Here is a 19,199-nt window from a genome sequence, read left to right as displayed (position 1 = left end):
ACCCTTCAAAACGCCTGCTGTCATTTTCGCTCTCTTCTGCATCGTCAGTATATGTGTGGGGACATCGAGATGAGCATCGATGTATTTTCTCTTTTGAAATCGCTCTCTTTGTTCCACTCCCCAGTATGTGTTCGGCCTAAGAAAAAGAAATCGCCACATCAGGCCATCGAGAAGAAATATAACTATATTTCTCCTCTAAGGAAAACACACGGTCAGCTTATGCATGTTAAATTAAGTCCCCTTATATATGGTAATATGGTCACGAAAATCATCTCTCTGACGTCAAATTTCATGCGTTTCTAGTAGTTTTGAATCTGGCAATAACATTAGTTTTTATTTTTATGTGATCTCATCGAGCTTATATTATAATCTCGATGGCAATACTCCATGATTCATCAAGAGATGATATCAACATAAACAGTGTGTAGTAACGTTAGTTTGACAAAACATTTTGCAGGAAAGTCAGTTTTCGTAAAATACTTGAAAAGAGGTTAGTCTTGTTAGATTTCTTGTCGAAATCATCACGATACAAATATGCTTTCTACAGGACCCAATTATGGTAAGCTGAAAACAAATTTGAGATTGGCCATCAATCGTTTGAAATTGTTAGAAAAGAAGAAAACGGAACTTGCTCAAAAAGCTAGAAGAGAAATAGCTGATTATTTGGTCAATGGTAAATATGAGCGGGCAAAGATCCGTGTCGAGCATATCATTAGAGAGGACTATCTTGTCGAAGCCATGGAGGTTGTTGAAATGTATTGTGATCTTCTATTGGCAAGGTTCGGCTTGATTCAACAACTGAAGTAAGATGTCTATTTCTTCTCTTAGTTCCTTTTTCGAAATGGTTAATAAACACGTTATACTTACTGTATTACTTAGTGTCTTGATGCAGGGTTTGTTTTTAAAGTAACAATACTTAACATGTATGCAGGAAAGTAATGCTTTAGTGCTTAAGTTAGCGATTTTGACTTTGATCTTTGTCCTTTAGCTTCTCCCTCATGATTTTTTTTGTCATTGCTGCTATGAGTTTGGCTCGAGTGACTAGATACAAATACAATGCCACAACAGGCAAAATGCCCAACGAGGTGACTAATAAAAAGCCCCAAAGCAGAATGTTTAGCACTGTTCTGCGACTAGCCCTTGGCTGACTGGAAATGTTCTGCGGTAAAAATCCCCATATATGTAATAGTGGTTTTTGCACTTTTTCTTAAAATTCTTCCGAATTGTTCTGCGACGTACGTCGCAGATTTTGGCACATTCTGCTTTGGGGATAAAAAGATGCCCATAATAAATATGGATGTCGTATATTTCAAAATTACAGCAACTCAATTAAAAATGCTGCAATTACAAACAATATATATACATGATAAAATGTTATACAATGCCCATAAAGAATACTTATGGTTGCCTTATTCTAGGTATGGGTAGCTTCTCAATTTACCCTAACATGTTGTCGTATTTCTTTATAAACATGTCAATTGTGTTACAATTTACTACCTCTGGGGGTAAGCTATTCCATTTATTAACAACCCTACTAGAGGAAAAATTCCCTGCCACACCATAACCTCGCATTGTTCCTTACCAATCGATACTGGTATCCCCTTGTAAAAGCAGTCGATTTATGATAGAGTTTATACAATGACAGTGACGATTCAGAATCCTGCCAAAGCACACATCACCCTCTGCCAATTGTGAAGTGTGTGCTCTGTCGTATAGTTCCTCAAATATGAGCGCCCAGTGCATACCCATAAATAAATTTTCTCAAATTACGGGAACCAAATCCACAAAATGGAATGATGTGGTGCTATTAAATTCTCTTGAGAGAACCAATGTTCACAAATCCAAGCAATAATCAACAGAAATAGTGCCATACACTTACATCAAAAGCCAAGAAATTCAGAACAGCTACAGTATAATCTAATTTTTATTGATGTTGACCAACTTTTTTCTTTAGCGAGAAAAATTTTGGGAAGCATGACAAGAAGTCGTTACGAGTGAAACAGAGTCAGGCTTTTAGACATCTTTCTTGTCAAAGAAAAAAATTGCTAACACATCACTAAAAAATTATAATAGGTGATGCAACGTTACAATGTGGCATTCCCGGTTCGTTTTAATGTTTCCCAACATAGAAATTAATTGCGAATGACAACAATGAATGACACGATTATTTCCACTAATATTATTTATTAACATTAAATTAAAATATTTCTAACATATTGTGCAACAAATCTTCTAAAGGTTAACAAAAAAAGGTTAATATATCACAAATATTAGGAAACGACCTCACCAAATAAATCTGTCCGTTAGTTCTCTCAATTCCAACTACCAAAGATTAATCGAGGTCTTCATCTCGATGGTACTAACTCTGCAGTACACCAATCAAACGAGTCCAGGATGGACGCAAGCATGTCCCGAAGTCTGTCAGCAGCATTCCATCTCCGGCAAGAGGGCGTCCCCTCTTGACTTCACTTGCAGGCCACCGGAAGGGACAAAGAGACGACCAACGAGAGGAGAGGCAAAGTTACTCTAGCAGCATCACAGTAGTAAACCCTCTTGTCAACTCATGACCATGAAGGAAGAGGAGCCTTTCGTACAGAGTGAGGTTGGACGACTCAGCGGCGAACGTCTATATAGTTGGTTTGAGAGCTCAAGTATGAGAGTGCATGAATGTGTAAGTGAAAGCGAAGTGATCTAGCACACTGCTGGTTTATATGAAGAAAACCTTCATCTCATTAGCTATGAGAGAACGAATCACAACTGAGAATGGAATGGCACTGAAATTATCATAATTCTTTCTACAAACAACATCTCATTTGCATACCTATATGAAATAAAACACTATTACCACAACTAACATATAGAAATTGGCAACACATAGAATGTAAACATTGGAGACCTGGCCACAACAATAGGCTTATTTTGGATTGTGAGGACTCATGAAATTATTGACTGTGAAGTGGTCCGCTGCTCACAGATGGCATGAAGGTAAAAACATTGCACATTATTCCTGGATAATTACATTGCAAAACATTTATCACAATTTGATATTGCACAATAATATTTTAATTTTATGGAGTTAGACGACGACTCTGCGGGATTCCCACCAGCGATCCGCGGGACCCTAAGATCGGGAGAGGAAGGCAACACGACAAGCTTCAGGATCCATCACATGGGTATTTGTGAAGGATCGGTCGTCATATTACGGTGAAAATGAAGTTTAACTACCCTTATGGGCATCAAGTGAGAAATCTGAATAAATCAAGGAAAAAAATCCTTACTGCGCACACACACGTGTAATAATCCATGTTATAATTTAGAATAATCCACACAATTGAACGAACGGTACACAGATACTACCAAATTTAAAATTGAAAAAAATCACGAAAATGCAAAATTAAAATTAACCAAAAAATAAAGTCGGCAGCGTTTGAAGTGTTGCTAGGCCTCAACCCAACAGAGAGCTGGATGTTTTTCTGGTGTACGGCAGAACAGAAAATGATGTCACTCTTCTATGTCCATTCGGAGAGTGCACGCGCATTAGTGACAAGTGGATGTTCAATAATTAAATTTGGACTCTGCCTAGCATTCATTGTTAGATCAGTTGGTAGAATATAAAACTGGCAGTATGAAGGTTGATGGTTTGAATTTCTGTTTTAACTTAGTATATTTTTTATCTTTTAGTTTCATCTTCAATTTTTTTTTCTTTTATTTTCATCTTCAATTTTTTTCCTCTCTTTCATCTTCCATTTTTTTCCTCTCTTTCATCTTCCATTTTTTTCCTCTCTTTCATCTTTCATTTTTTCCCTCTCTTTCATCTTTAATTTTTTTCTTCGGTTACCAATTTATTTTTCTATGTTTTCCACTTGCATGCAAAGCTGATATCAAGCATCCAGTCATCCCCGGAGGGTCGCCTCAGCCAATTGATTCATTTTCTCGTCCTGTGTGAGCTGTCATGACAAAATAGTGAAAGCAAAATCGTATTGTGCTAATTATAATACAAATGAGATAATTCTTTGTTTTATTGTTTTCAAAAGATTATAGCAAGCCAGTGACGTGACTGAAACAAATTTGCAGTACATTGAATAAACATCCGGTGTCACATACATCACTGCAAGTCTTCTACCATATACAGAATAAATGTCCAGCTTCATATACGTATCCTCTGCCAAAAATATAACATCCTTAGACCAAATACAGGATTGAAAATAATACAAACCAGGATTCTCTCAAATAATACAACACAGTTCCTCCTGATATATAAATAAATATTCTCTGGAATATAAATAAAAACCCAGACTCTTTTAAATAATGCAACGTTTCAGGGTAAAAAAAGGTTATTAGATTCGACAAAGTAGCAATCTTGACTTTCAAATATTATATTGTGAAATTACAGCTGTTCTCAACGTATATCAACATATTTTGACACTTAGGCCTATGTTATTGTGAAGTGTATCTATATCATTGAGAATCTATTTTAAGAAGATGTTAAATTGGTGAAATACATCTCAAGCTCTAAATTTATACACGTGAGAAATAACATCAAAATAGGTGAAGTGGGTAATTTTATATCAAACTGATTTTTCTTCAGTTTGAAGTGTCCACCACTTTTGTCCCGAGATTGGGAGTGATGAGTTACAAGCACATGCTACTGACGCACAAAAAAAATTTTTTTTGCATCATTATGTGATGCATTCCAAAACACTTGTGTACTGATATATTACTATACTTAAATTACTATACTATACTTTAGGGGCGTTGTCGCTAGCTGAAGATATTGATGTGTGTGTCTATTTATGCTTTGAAGTGGTTCTTTTATGAATGCATAATATAGACTGAATTATTCTGGGGAGCTGCAGATGAATGATGAATAAAGTTAAGAGGCCACTGGTGACAACAGTTTGCGAACCTCTGATATAAAGTATAAGCTGGTTTTGGTGTTAATGTTTCATCATAGGTAAATAGCATCTTCATATGCAGATCATGCAATGACATTTTCTCTCAAAGTAGTAAGATTTACATCTGCAGATTTTTACTACTTCACCACACACCAACTCTGGCCATGTCGCTATACTGCAATTTACTGCCATCAATGACTTGAGTTGTAAATGAAGGTCCCCCATCTATCGGTGGTTGTCTCAAGATCGTTAAGGAAATATCTTGTTGTATTTTTTTCCCCGGTTTGAACCTGGGACCTAATGGAAATTTCCATGGTGGTAGATGAGCATCTTACTACCATGCCACTCGGGCAGATTATACATTGCCTCAAATTAAGAAATTCTGAAACATCAGCTATTCCAACACTGTGGCACCAATACATTTCAAAGGACAAGAAAGTTCGAAGCCACCTAATTAACCAATCACAAAACCTTACTGGCTCACAAAAATTTTAAAAAATGGTTGTGAGCCTTCAAAATATCTCAACAACAACAGAATAACAACCAGTCATAAAAAAAAAAAACTTAAAGCCTAGAAAACATCAAGCTCGCAAGCAGGCATTCACCCTGATTTTGACTCTAGTGTTTGACTTGATTAAAAGTGCTATCGTTCTGTCTGCTCCTCTTAAGTTTTTTTAATGTACTGTATGATTTTTTTCAATTTCATAGAGTATTGGATGAAGGATTGGCAGAAGCCATTTCCAGCCTCATTTGGGCTGCCCCAAGACTTCAAACAGATGTCTCTGAGTTGAAGATTATTGCTGATCAACTGGCAGTAAAATATGGAAAGCCTTATGCACAAGCGGCTAAAGAGAATAGCTTGCGGTCTGTAAATGAAAAGTTGGTACACAAATTGAGTGTTCAAGCACCTCCTAAAATACTGGTTGAAAAGTACTTGATTGGTGAGAACAGCCTATCTATCTATATATTTTTTTTTACAAGTAATTTTTTTAATTTAGTTAGTTTTTTTACAATTAATATGCCTACAGTAGCCCCTTGTTTCATCACATCTTGTTATAATGAGCATTTAGATATTTCATGCCTTTTACCAGATCCACTGTTAAAAATGTAACTAATATTAGAATCTAGATAGAGTCATGGGTGGGGGGTTATGTCTTCTGATATATATGATATAATGAGGTGTTACTGTATCAATTCTGATTTCTCACTGTATATACAGTATGTATATTTGAAATCCCGTTTGTTATTTTCACATCTGTTGTGGCTTTTAATAAAAAAAAAAAAAAAAATTTCTGAATACACCCATTCTTTGGGAATGTTTCAATATCTCTTAGAGACGTGAAGTGTGGTGTGTCCGGTCCTTCAATATTCAATGTATCAGTACATTCTGGCTTCTCCTTATATATTATTTTGTTTAATTCTGCCACACCATCAGATATACCCAGGACTTATCAAATAATGATGATTAAAAAAGAAAATGCCAGCCAGAGTTTTTAGGAGCAAAGCATAATTTCTTAGAGAAAAATGGTCAAAAGTTTTTTTTTCAATTTTTTCAGGGACTTGATGACCATTTTCGTTGGGACATGCTGACATAAATTTAGACTTCATTGCTTCTAAGATTGCGAGTCTGATACATGACTTCAGTAGTTTGACAAAGCATGCTACATCAGATATATTCCATACTCACTTGTACTTTACCAGGGTGAACAGCCTCGTAATCAAACATCATTATCAAATTACATCTGGTATAACAAAGATACTATCATCTTTTTGTGTTCCCAATAGTTGAGAAAGTGCTCAATTCACATCCAAAAGTATTTTTCTTTTCTAGATTACTTTTTCTTAATGTGAGATAATAAAATACTTATGAACAAAACTGTACTGGAGTTTTTGGTTGATCATACCAAAAATATTTAGAGTTAAAAGATGTAAATGATTAATTTGAACTATGAATTTGTCTTTGTAAAATGGTTTTGGAAAACACCCCCCCATATATCACAAGCATATTATCCTAAACTAAAATAATCCTTTTTTTTTTTCAAAGTAACTTTTGAATCTTGATGCTTGATGTGCTATCATCATTCAATATTTTTCATTCTTTTTTCTCTTTCTATACTTGGTGAACGATTTTTTGTTCATCTATTTTTTATGTTTCTAGAAATTGCTAAGAGCCACAATATTGCTTATGAGCCTGATAATGAAGTTTTAGCTGAAGAAGAAAAGCCAGCAGATGTAGTCAGTTCTCTTATTGATTTTGATGCTGATGGAATTGCAAAACCACATCAACCAGGGTTCATTGTTGGAGGACCAAATACAGATGTTCCTTTGTATCCAGGAATACAACAACCTGTACCAACACCCCCCAAGCCTTTTGATTATGTTCCTCCTCCAAAAAATGTAATTATAATGTATTCATCTAAATAGGCCTATTCTATTTGTGTCATTTTCCCTGTTTAGGATCATGTACTGTTATATAGAAAGTGCTATAATTATGTGGTGATGAATCCACCTATTCAGTTTTTTGGTTTCTTGACGTCATGATTAAGTGATTCCTGATAGAGTTTATTCAGAATACAATCTCTGTCTCTGTCCTACACATTCAACTTGTTTGTTAAAAACAAATTATTTAAGGTAATAAAAGACAGGTTTATATAAAAATAGTTTTTAATGAAAGCAGAGGCCATTTTCTTACTGTTTCTATTTATTATAATGGACAGAGATAATGAATTAATGCAAGATTTATTATTTGATAACAGACCAATGAGGTTAATTTTGGAATTTTGCATACTCTAGAGCAGCGGTTCTCAACCGGTGCTCCTTGCACACTTCCCAGGGCTCCGCGGCCGTTTTAGAAAAATAAAAGCAGTAAATATTTGAAACAAAAATAATTATAAGTATTTTTAAATAATAAATATAAATAAGTAACTTTTTGATGGAAAAATATAAAATATGCCTACAGGCTCTGCTATAGAAATTATGTACTCAAAAGGGCTCCACAAGTCGGAAAAGGTTGAGAACTGCTGCTCTAGAGCAGTGGTTCCCAAACCTTTTGAACTGCTACCTCCTTTTGACAAGAACTTTATCAGCGACCCCTGGTCCCACACGAGGTGACCATATGTCCTGGTTTTCCAGGACATTCCTGATTTTTAAAAAAATAAATTTGTTGTCTTGCAAGTATTTTTAGAATGCCTTTTTTAACTCAGTTCCACTTTACGTAATTAATGATAAATGAAATCAAATTATTTTTCAGTATTTAGTTTGTAATGCTGTTTTATTATGAAATTGGATGTGTAGAGATGTGTATGTTTTCGTTGATTTTGATATACAGTGTGATTTAGAAAGAATGATATAATCTCAAAATGATTATTTGCTTGAAATCGATTATTAATAATATTGTTCATAATACGTAGACACACACATTTGCCCATTTTTTGGTATATTACTCTTCAAATTCTGTGTTTTTAATTTTGAAAAATACCTATACAATTATAAAATCTGATAATTCTTTCTAAGTCACCCTGTGGAAGTATTAACTTGATATATTGGTCACAAGTAGAATTTGATAAAATTACTTTATATGATACATGGTAAGCAGCTCAATTGGGTAAAGGTATTTTTTGTTTTGACGTATTTTTATTTACGTTGCAAAAAATTGAAATAAATTTCTTATTTGAATAATCTCATGCCCCCCCCCCCCGCCTAGTTCACTCGTGTGACTGGGGGAGGGCAGTGCTACCCACGCTTTGGGAATCAACCGGGGGCCATATGGCCCTCTTGTGGTACTGGGATATTTCAAGGGGGCCACGGAAGAAAATGGAGAAAGGGGCCATGACAGGTGGTTTGGAGAGCTGAGAAGAAAAATTAAGGTGTGAAGAAATAAAGATTTTATATTAGTGACTAACACTTATATACAGTGAGAGAGAGAATCCAACAAAACCACCCATAAAACCAGGGCCTTCTTTAGGGCATGGACCCACCCAGGCCTCACTGTCTACATTTTGCAACAAGTTCCCTAGGATGGGGTTTTTCCTCAAGTCCCTGGCTAAATGTTTCAGACCCCCTTCCCTATATGAAATTTATTGTATGAAAAAAAAAATGATGAAAACCATATTAGGCCCCGGGCTGTAGCTCTGTCAGTCCCACTCTTGTGAGGGGCCTCATGCCCATAAGTGACCCCACCTTATGATATTTTGTATAGTAAAATTAATTTTGAAAATAAGTAGGAAATATGTAGGCTGTTTATTTCCAGCTAAAGTATGGGACTACCATAGCATCACTTTGCCGAAGGGAGGGGGGCCCCCATGATATTGAGACGGTCCTGATAGAACTCGGACTAGCGGGAGATCAATAAATTCTAGGCTAGTGGTCTGGAGGCCAATTTTCTTTGCAAAATTTTTGTTCAGTATAAATTCACTAAAAAATCATTTCAATATGTATAAAGTGTCTTGCTTCTAGATGAGAGTTGAAAACTCTGGGTAGGACAGGGGAGACACGAGAAAAAAATATGGTTCAAAGGGGGCCACGGGCAAAAAAAGGTTAAGAAACTCTGCTCTATAGCATTTTCATTGTGCACTAGGGTGGATCAAAAAATCGAAATATAGATAAAATAATCAGCTTGGTGTGCAAAAGTTGTCTTTTGAGCTTACTAGCATAAATGCAAAATTTTTTCAACTTAATTAATTTCTTCCGGTGCCCCAAGACGCTTAAATATTTGCCAAAAATTGATTTTTATGCAAATTTTGAATAAAAAATAAAAAAACGAGTTAAATAATTGATTTCACAGGAAAAATAGTATAGGCAGAGAAGGGAAAATCATTTATTGCTTATTATTAAATGTATAAAATTATTTAGTATAGTAAAAGTTGGAAGCCATGGTAAAAGTTGGAGGGAATGGTGAACATATTCATGCCATACCCCAATCAGTTGAAAGATGCATTCGCCTAGTGTCTGAGGCGTCAAAAAGTGTGTGTGGAAAAAGAAGAGACACGGCTTCATATTGAATAGAATAAAATCGAAAAGCTATATGAAACATTTTAATACCAAAAAGCATTACAACATTTAGAGATATGTAAATCTTTTCAATTCAAGTTCAAGTTTTATTGCTTTAATTTTTAAATTTATACTTCATGTATTATTATAAAATTATTTTTTATAAGTTTATACTTTAATACCTGAATACTCTGCAAAATTTATAAACATTTTTCACTGATTTAAAATTTTTAATGAATTTTCATAAAATTGTGAATTTTTAACTATTTTTGGGGCTCTTGGGCCACCAGAAGATATGAATGGATTTCAATAAAAAAAAGTATGCAGACTAATATGTCCAAGGAACTTTCCCACCCCACATCAAAAGTAATTTCAAATTTTTTTTTTTATAAATTTTCATTAAAATGTCAATTTTTAACTAGTTTTGGGGCACTTGGACACCAGAAGATATGAGTGGATTTCAATAAAAAAATTATGCAACATATATATATCCAAGACGAAACTTTCCTACCCCATGCCATAAGTAATTTTGAAAAAATTCTTTTTTTATAAATTTTCATCAAAATGTCAATTTTTAACTATTTTTGGGGCGCTTGGGGCACCAAAAGATATGAATTGATTTCAATAAAAAAAGTTATGTAATAATACACCAAAGACAACTTTTCACCCTGAGCCAAAAGTAATTTCGAAAAAAAAAAAATTTTCCTATACTTTTTAATCCACCCTATTGTGCACACAGCTTTTATAGAGAGAACATTGATGGTTACTTTTGTTATTGATTAGGATTAATATGATTTATTTTTATAAGGAGCCATTCTCAAAAGCTCTTTTTTATGCATCACATTTTGAAGTTTTACCATGTGTTTATTTTTTCTTAAATTGAAAATGTGTAAACTAATCGATATTGGTAAATTTTTCTCTGTAGATGGGTGGTTTTGGAGCTAACTCAGTACCACCTCCACTTCCTAGCAATCCACCCAGTGATCCTTATCCTGGTTGTAATGCAAATGCAGTTGGGTTCAACTTTGATGCTCCTGCTCCTTCTTATGACAGTGTAGTCAGCAAGAAGCCATCAGCTCCTAATGAGAAGGCTGTGCCCCCTGCAGCTCCAAATGTCAACTTTCCTGTTGATACTTTGCCGGAATTGCCATCGGTGCCAAATACGGTGATCCCAGGTTCAGATCAGCCAGGTGATAATGATGTAGATTTTGATGATTTAACAAAGCGTTTTGAAGAGCTGAAAAGGAGGAAGTAGAAAAAAGAATGTAGTCAAAATAAATACTGAGAAATTCTATGGAGCTTGAACTTATATATTGCTTTCATTCTCTATGCACATAAGTATTCTGTATCTTCTGCAGGCATTTTTTTTCTTAGAAATGGAATTTCTGCATGCAAAGAAATAACATGCATTGGAGTACTAAATTCTTTAAACTTTGGATACAAAATAAAAATATCTTCAGTAGAAAGGTATGTTATAGACAGAAATTACAAATGTATGCAAATTTATTGATACTTTATTGTATGAGTGTATTTAGTTGATTATCAGTGAAATTCAGAGTTGAAACATTATGTGCTAATTTCTGTTCATTCCATTTGATCAAGTTTTCCATGCATAAATTTTGCTATATGGTTTGTGTACTTGTATATATTCTCCTGGGATACTTTACTTTATTCTCATTTTGTCATTCTAAAAATATTCTTTTTTTTATGATTAGGTTTTGACATGCTATCAATGCATAATTTTTTTTTTTGCAGTTAAAGAAAAACTGTTGTTATACTTGCTTAACTTATTTACATAAGATTTTTTCCCCAAGTAATCTTATACAAGATCTTATACAACCAAATGTTCTAAATGCTAGTGCTAATTTGAATGCTAAAAGTTGAATTTAGCTTGGGGAAAAATTGATAGAAATGAAAAAGTATACTTGTTGTTTTCATTTTACAGGATTTTTCTCTTCAGTAGCTATAAGCATGATAATTGATGATAAAAATGACCACTGAAACCATTTTTTTTGACTAATTCATTAAGAGTATTTTATTTTCATTTTGTTACAGTTAGTAGGTCATAAATGATTTGAATTAAATATTGCTTTTATTATTCCCCCCCCCCCCAGTAAAACAAAGTATTATAAAAGGGAATTTTCTTAATTAAATTAAACCATGGATATGAGGAGGTACATGATAAATCTTGTGGTACAGTTACCACATTCCTTATGTACAATATATCATAAATGATATATTCAAAAATATATAGTTGATTTATATATATACTTCATTCAGTTTGTTTTCAGTAAGTTACTACTCCTGGCTGTAAACTTTTTGTTTTACTGCATATGCATGGATTGATATAATGTTTTTATTTTTCTCTAAAACATGCTAATTCAAGACTCAAGTTTTTGATTGATATACTGTTTCTGATAATGTTTTTCTTCAGGTCAAACATTTATCTTTTAACTTTATTTATCATCTTGTGCTTTCTTTTGAATATTTGCTTTTCTTTGTCTTAATCATATTGATATTCTTTTTAAAATAAATTATGACAAGCTGTAATGATTTTTTCTACTAATATTTATGTTTGAAGTTTTTAAAATTCAACATGTTTAAAATTCCAAGGTGGAAAAAATGAGGTACATACAGGTAAAAAAAAGAATTTGTAAAGTAAGGGTAATCTCTTCACAAAGTGCCTTTGATTCTTGTTGATATAATTCATACCTCAATACCTGTTTTTGCTTATAAATTAAGTTTGGAGTTAATTAAAAATGTTTATACAGGGTGCATGGGAAAGTCCCTTTATCCTGGAATAACATGTGAATGGTTGATTCTAGAAGCATTTTTCAAATTTGAAAAAATATCCAAATAATATTTCATAGCAGCCAAGTCTCCCGGATTTCCACTATACCTCCCAGATTCCCGAAAATTTATTATATCTCGAGAATTTTGACTGTGATTGTATAAAAAAATTGGTACTTTTCTTAGGGGGAAAAATTGTTCACAAAGAATTTACCCGTAAAGTTTTAAACTTTTCAAGTTTTTTAATCCCAGAAATGATGTCATTGCATCAAATAACAAAAAAAAAACAAAACATTTTATCTTTTCAGTTCAGCTTCTTGACATCCGAAATTGGCAAGGTGACCTGTATCTGTGTGGCCGTATGTCCTGTTAAGTCTGTATGTTATGTTTCGGGCCCAATGGTGATATTTTTTTTGTTCACTGATTTGATTAGAAAGTAGTAATGGCAGGTAAAACCTAATGGTTGATGGTGTTTGCCGACTTGGCACTAATCACTGATGGCTTGCACGATTGCACATTTTTGCAAAGGGGAAAATCCCCAGTTTTACTTTTGTTAATGAAAAATCCCTTTTATATTTATTTTCGTACAATATTTGGATTTGTGCAAAAATCTCCCTTAATTCCCACTCTCCAAGGTATGCAGCTATGATGTGTGAACCTCAGATACATCATTCATATTGCAGTGGGCTGTATAGTTATTAAAATAAAAAAAAGTTAACTTTTTATATAGTCACCCTAGTAGTTCTTTTTTCAACCACTGCTCCCCCAAATAGTTAAGAAGATATTTTCACTCATAAAAAACCCCCTCAAAGCATAAATAGACACACAAATGAATATCTGCAGTTTGCGCAGCGATACCCCTGACAAAGGTTGGTCATGCCCACTTTTATAAACACTGGGGCACCCTGTCCAGAAAAACCCAATTAGAAAGTTATTGCCTTGTCTCCTCCTAAGCAAAAAAAACCCCATGGTTTTAAGTGCAATATTTGCTGAGATATTTGAATTTGAAAATTGCTGAAAATGAGGGAAAGTACAGCATATGAAGTGTGGAATAAACTTGCCCGTTAATTTAGGCCAGTGGTTCCCAGACTTTTTGACAAAAATTTTATCGCTAACTCTCCCTTTTTCGACTTCAATTAAATTTGAATCGATAGATGGTACTGCACAGATACTATTTATATATAAATCAACTCTCTGCATTTTTCTAATTTTTTTTTAAACCGACATTACGGTCGAGATACATCATTGCTTGTATGTGTGTATGCAGCAGACACATCAATTTGTGATAGACAACTAATAAAGATTGAATGATTCTAGGGCTTCCTATTATTAAAATCTGCAACTACATGATTTCATCAAACCTGATAATCAAAATTTCACAGGACTGTGTGCAAGCATGAGAAAAGCTTTTTTTTCATTTATCGTTTTTTAGATTTTAAATTTTGATAGCGAGGGGGGGGGGTCTTTTCCAGACACACACTCTGTAGTTTCTAATTTATTAGCTGTGTGCTTTATTTTTGACTAGTAAGCGCATACATAGATAATAAGTGTCTCAGCTAAGAGTTAAGGTGTGTTTTAGGTTTGACACGCATATATTTATTTATTGTGAAAGAATGAAATAAAGACATTTCAATTTTTAAAAATCTTTCGCGACCCCCCCCCCCCTAACTCAGAGGTCTTCAACCTTTTTTAGTTGCGAGCACTGCCTGTACCTATCATCAAAAGAAGAGCACCCATTACGGCAAGCTCTTCATACAAATGTGTGAAATCAGGATGATTTCCATCCTTGAATGCAATTTTTACAAGTTGTTCAATTGAAACGGTGGTCAAGTGCTCGCGAGCATGAAATTGTACACGAGCATTGAGCACTCCGGGTACTTCAGGGAGCAACAGGTAGAAGATGCCCTAGCTCATTTATGTGGTCCCCAGTTTGGGAATCACTGGTTTGGGCAGTTCGTTCCTTCATTTTCAGTGGTTTTCGAATTCAAATATCTAAGCGAATATTGCACCTAAAATCAGAATTTTTTTTCTATTCTCAGGAGAGACAGGGCAACAACTTTCTAATTTGATTTTTTTAGGACAGAGTGACTGAATGTTTAATATCTATACAACCCTTTGTAATATGAATTATGTATCTGAGTTTTTCTCATTATTTGGACACTTTTTTTCTAAATAGAAGTATGCTTATAGGATCAATAGTTCACGAGTTATTCCTGAATAAAGGGACTTTCTATGCACCCTGAATAGTGATTATGCTGAATTCCCAACAAAATGAAAATGCCCTAGTCATTACATTATGTTCTTAAAAATTTAGATAAATTCTCAAAAGCCTGCATACAAAATGTGATATCTCATATATATGTTCAAATAACATCATTTGTTTGTTCTTGAGTGATTTTATTGTTTGTTCAATAAAGATACGTGGGCAGCCTATGTGTTGCTGAATTTATTTTGCTAATTATCAATGAAAATAGAGTGTACAATGTTTCAAGTTTAGGTGTGTTTTTGTTTGGATTTCTGTTCTACTATAAACCAAGGATTTTTTTTCTTAAATGACTGTGGTACAGGAATTTAGTGAAAGACAGTGAAACCTTCCAATACAGAACCTGACAGACACTGTATGAGATGGAGACCTGTCTTAAACATAACAAATGTATAGTGTAGTGCAGCGGTTTTCAATCTTTTTTCATTCACGTAGTCCTTTACAGTATATAATTTCTATGGTGAAGTCCTGTTTGACTCGAGGAACCCTTTTTTGTATATAATTTTTATGGCACACATCTTTTTTTTATTTATCTATCAAATTTACTGATCTATTTTATTTTCCTTGAGTCACCGCGGAGCCTTGTTCCTTGTACACCGAAGTGTACACGGAACCTCAGTTGAGAACCGCTGTTCTAGTGAATAATTAATGCTTTTTCAATTATAGGAAACAGGGTTTAAGCTGGATAAAAAATTCCTTTCACAAAAAAACAAAAATGGGGAGAAAAGCTTTAGCAAAATGCTACAATTCTAATTTAATGATTGATGGTTGGATGTCTACTCGTTCTGTGCCTCCTGTACGCATTTTTGCGGAAGTGGCTACCACTTCTTTTGCATTTTGCGAAAAATGCGATCGTAGCTTAAACCCTGATAGGAAACCTCTGCAAGATGGAAACTGTTTAACGTGGAAACGGAAGGCATATTTAGTCTATGTGTAGATACAAAACCTGCTAAAACAGAATTTTTGACCAAGTGCAAGTTTTTGTTTTTTCGATGGGAGGAAAGTTAAGTCATTCTGAGATCCCCCTTTTGTTAGGTGAACTCTTTCACTTCTTGGAAAAACGATGAATGCTTGTTATCTATCTGAATTGGTTCTGGGGGATTGGGCTTGATAGGAAGTGGATTTACTATTCAAAATTTAGTAAAAGCTTGTTTAGCATTTCGTTTCTGATGAAAATGGTAACTTTTGTTAGAAAACACTCCTATTTCTTGGAAAAAGTTTGATAATTTTTGGAGAGTAACACACGAGAGAGACTGAATTATTGTTCACAATTTAGCGATACCATGTTTTGGTTACTGCAGCGATTTTCATTCAGTGTAGAGATGGCCACCAGCAACAAGAAACTCGTATTGAATTTGAATACAAAAATAGAGTTTGTAGAGGCGTGAAAAAGCAAAATATTAAAAAAAAAAAAGTGTTACAGATATGCAGAATCTTTTTCTTTCACAAATATTGGTTCTTGATCTCATTATCACTGTTTTTTAGAAAGGTATGCAATTTTTATTTTAAATACAGCGAAACCTCACTACAATGATACTCGATATAATGATATCCTTTACTACAATAAATCCCTCTATAACGATACTTTTAGGCAATTTTTGATACCGCCATAAAACGATATTTTTTTATATTTTGCTCAGAATTGTTTTGAATTTAGTTTTAACTTTGTCACTTGTTTTCCTTCTCCTGAAGGCATCTGATGACATCAAAATTTTGCTCTAAAAAATCACAGAAAGCTAAAGTAAGTTATTGGTATTAATACTTTCTGTGTAAGATGCAAAAGTGCAATGCGGTAAACTTCTTTACAGGGGCAATGAATCTTGGTGAATTTTTACAATACATATCAGTTACAATTTTTTTGCTGCAAATAATTACATAAAATCACATTTTCTGATGGTATTAACAATGTCGATGTAGAAAAGATGACAACAGCAGCATAAATTTGATTACCTGTAAGGATAATTTTGTCTCGATATAATGATAATCTAATAATGATGATAATCCCGTATGATATCTAATAATAATTCTACAATCTACACAATATTTTTTATTGGTCCACAGAATATCGTTATATTGAGGTTTCACCATATTAAAAAAATTTCATTTTTGACAAAAGTAAGTTCATTCTATTGCTATTCAAGAGAACATTTTATATTGAAGTTTAACTATTGGCACATTAAATATGAAATTTCAAATGTATAGTTATTTGAAACACAGCAAACATGAAAAAATTCAAAATAATAATATAACATGACGTTTAGCATTGGCAAGTGCATGGTCTTTCATTTTCGTTTGAACAACTCACGTTTCTTGTATGAGTTGAATGGTGTCACTATCCCAGATGCAACTGGGGTCACCGATTTGGTAATTCTTATTGACAAACTTGAATATAATTGCAGCATGGACTAACGATTGGAGCATGACCTTCAGCTAGAAAATTTAAAAAACTCAAGTTTTGGAAATTATTATCAAAAAGCAACTGGGGCAGTGGATGGACGAGAATAATGTATTGGCGGAAAACCAGCACGGGTTCAGGAAGGGAAAGCCGTGTGTAACCAATCTTCTTTCTATGATTATGTGACCAAGTATCTGTGCTATGGCAAAAACGTCGACGTTCTGTATCTTGATTTCCAGAAAGCATTCGATTAGGTCCAGCATAGTAAACCATTGCCTTGAAATGAAAAAATTTACATGAGATTGGCATTGGGGGCAACTTTTTGAACCGGATAGAATCATGGTTGAGAGATACACGGGCGGCTCGAGTTTAGCTGCCGCCCTTACAGAGGACTTTTGCGTGAGGCTGACAGGGTTTTACCATAGGGACAATAAAAAAGGAAAACCTGATTTTTTGCAGTACAAATTCGCATAAAATTGTTTAACAATCGGAATATGTATGAACATACTTCCCGCTTTTAAATAGATTGTCCCAATATTTGGTCTAGAATCATTTTACTGTTTTTAATTATGCCAACTTTCTCGATTCACATTACAGCTGTTGTTATTTACCATAAAATCATCATTATTGACTCTTATCATGTAAAGAGGAAGTATAACGAGGTGATTTTTATATTAAAAATTATTTTTAAAGGGGAGGGGGGGGGGCGTAAAAAGTCGAATTCATTATTTGCCTTCATTTGACCATTCCAAAAAATTTACTAGATTAGGGCATCCAATGCACACTTGCCCCACATTCATGTTTCTGGTATTACTGTCTCAAGCTCAGTCTTTTCTCTCGAGTTTTTTCAACATTTGTGTTGGCAAGAGGCAAATTTGAAAAATGAGTGGTTAAGAAAATTAGTATAAGCGGAGAAGGGCGCCGAATTTTTTTTTTTGGAAAAATATAAATCTGCCTCTTTGAGAGACCAAACGTGACCACAAGTTTGAAAGCATGTTAGTAACCAATAGAGGGATCTAGAGACTTTGCAAGCATGTGAGTCAACAAAACCAGCACCATCTATAGCAGAAGGCCTCCGCGCGAAGCTCGTGACGTCTTTAAGTCATGGAATGAAACTATTGACAGAATTTCATATTTATCGTTTCAACGGTTTTTTGCTCGGCATGCTTTCTCTATAGCTCCGTTCACATGTGAAAATATTGCGGTAGCATTGGGAGTTCTAGCACCCGCTTGACGACTTTTTCCTTCGTAAGGAAAGAAATGGAGAATGCAGTCATTGATGAAAATTCTTGAAGCGGGTTTTAAACCCGCTTTTTCTATTTTCCATGTGAACCTCCTTATGACCCTCTTAGGGGTCGAATTTTGGAAAATCCCATCTTATTGTGATTCTTTACGTTATGAGATAAAACTGCTGACCAAATTTCATAATTATAGCTTCAACGGTTTCGGCTCGGCGATGATGAATCAGTCAATGAGCCAGTCAGTCAGGACATGCTATTTAATATGTATAGGCGAAGCATCAATTCTGCAAATTTTTGTTTCAGTGCTTGACATAATTGTGGCTTCAAAATTACAAAGTTACATGTCTATAGCTTTTTCATTAAAATTTTGTTTGAGAGATTCAATATATTTCTTAATTAAGAATTCTAATAAATTTTACATCTTTTTATTTGTTAGAATTGAGCAAGCCCAAGAAACACAAATCAATGTTACTATCATGGCCTCCACAGGGGGGAGGCTGACAGGGCTCGGGACACGATTCTCATTTTTTTTTTTTTTCACGCCATAAATTCACTATAAAGGGGCCCACCAAAGGTCCCATCCTAGGGGCCCTGCTCCAGGATGTGGGGGCCATGGTTACTGTCAC

General features: G+C 34.2%; 1 protein-coding gene across 1 annotated transcript; it reads left to right on the top strand.

Annotated features, from left to right (window-relative positions):
- Positions 1-367: 367 nt before the first annotated feature.
- Positions 368-15,107, top strand: Ist1 (increased sodium tolerance 1-like protein). The gene is made up of 4 exons (XM_089233164.1): positions 368-803; positions 5,604-5,836; positions 7,054-7,292; positions 10,810-15,107. Exons 1-4 carry the CDS (start codon positions 535-537, stop codon positions 11,137-11,139), a joined length of 1,071 nt encoding a protein of 356 aa, XP_089089290.1. The 5' UTR covers positions 368-534; the 3' UTR covers positions 11,140-15,107.
- Positions 15,108-19,199: the final 4,092 nt, after the last annotated feature.

This window comes from Pholcus phalangioides, unplaced genomic scaffold (genome assembly GCF_987345545.1).
Source record: "Pholcus phalangioides strain wild (caught in Gottingen) unplaced genomic scaffold, Ppha-v1.0 ptg000007l_1, whole genome shotgun sequence".
In the NCBI taxonomy this organism is placed as follows: domain Eukaryota; kingdom Metazoa; phylum Arthropoda; class Arachnida; order Araneae; family Pholcidae; genus Pholcus; species Pholcus phalangioides.
This window is presented reverse-complemented; position numbering and strand designations above follow the sequence as displayed.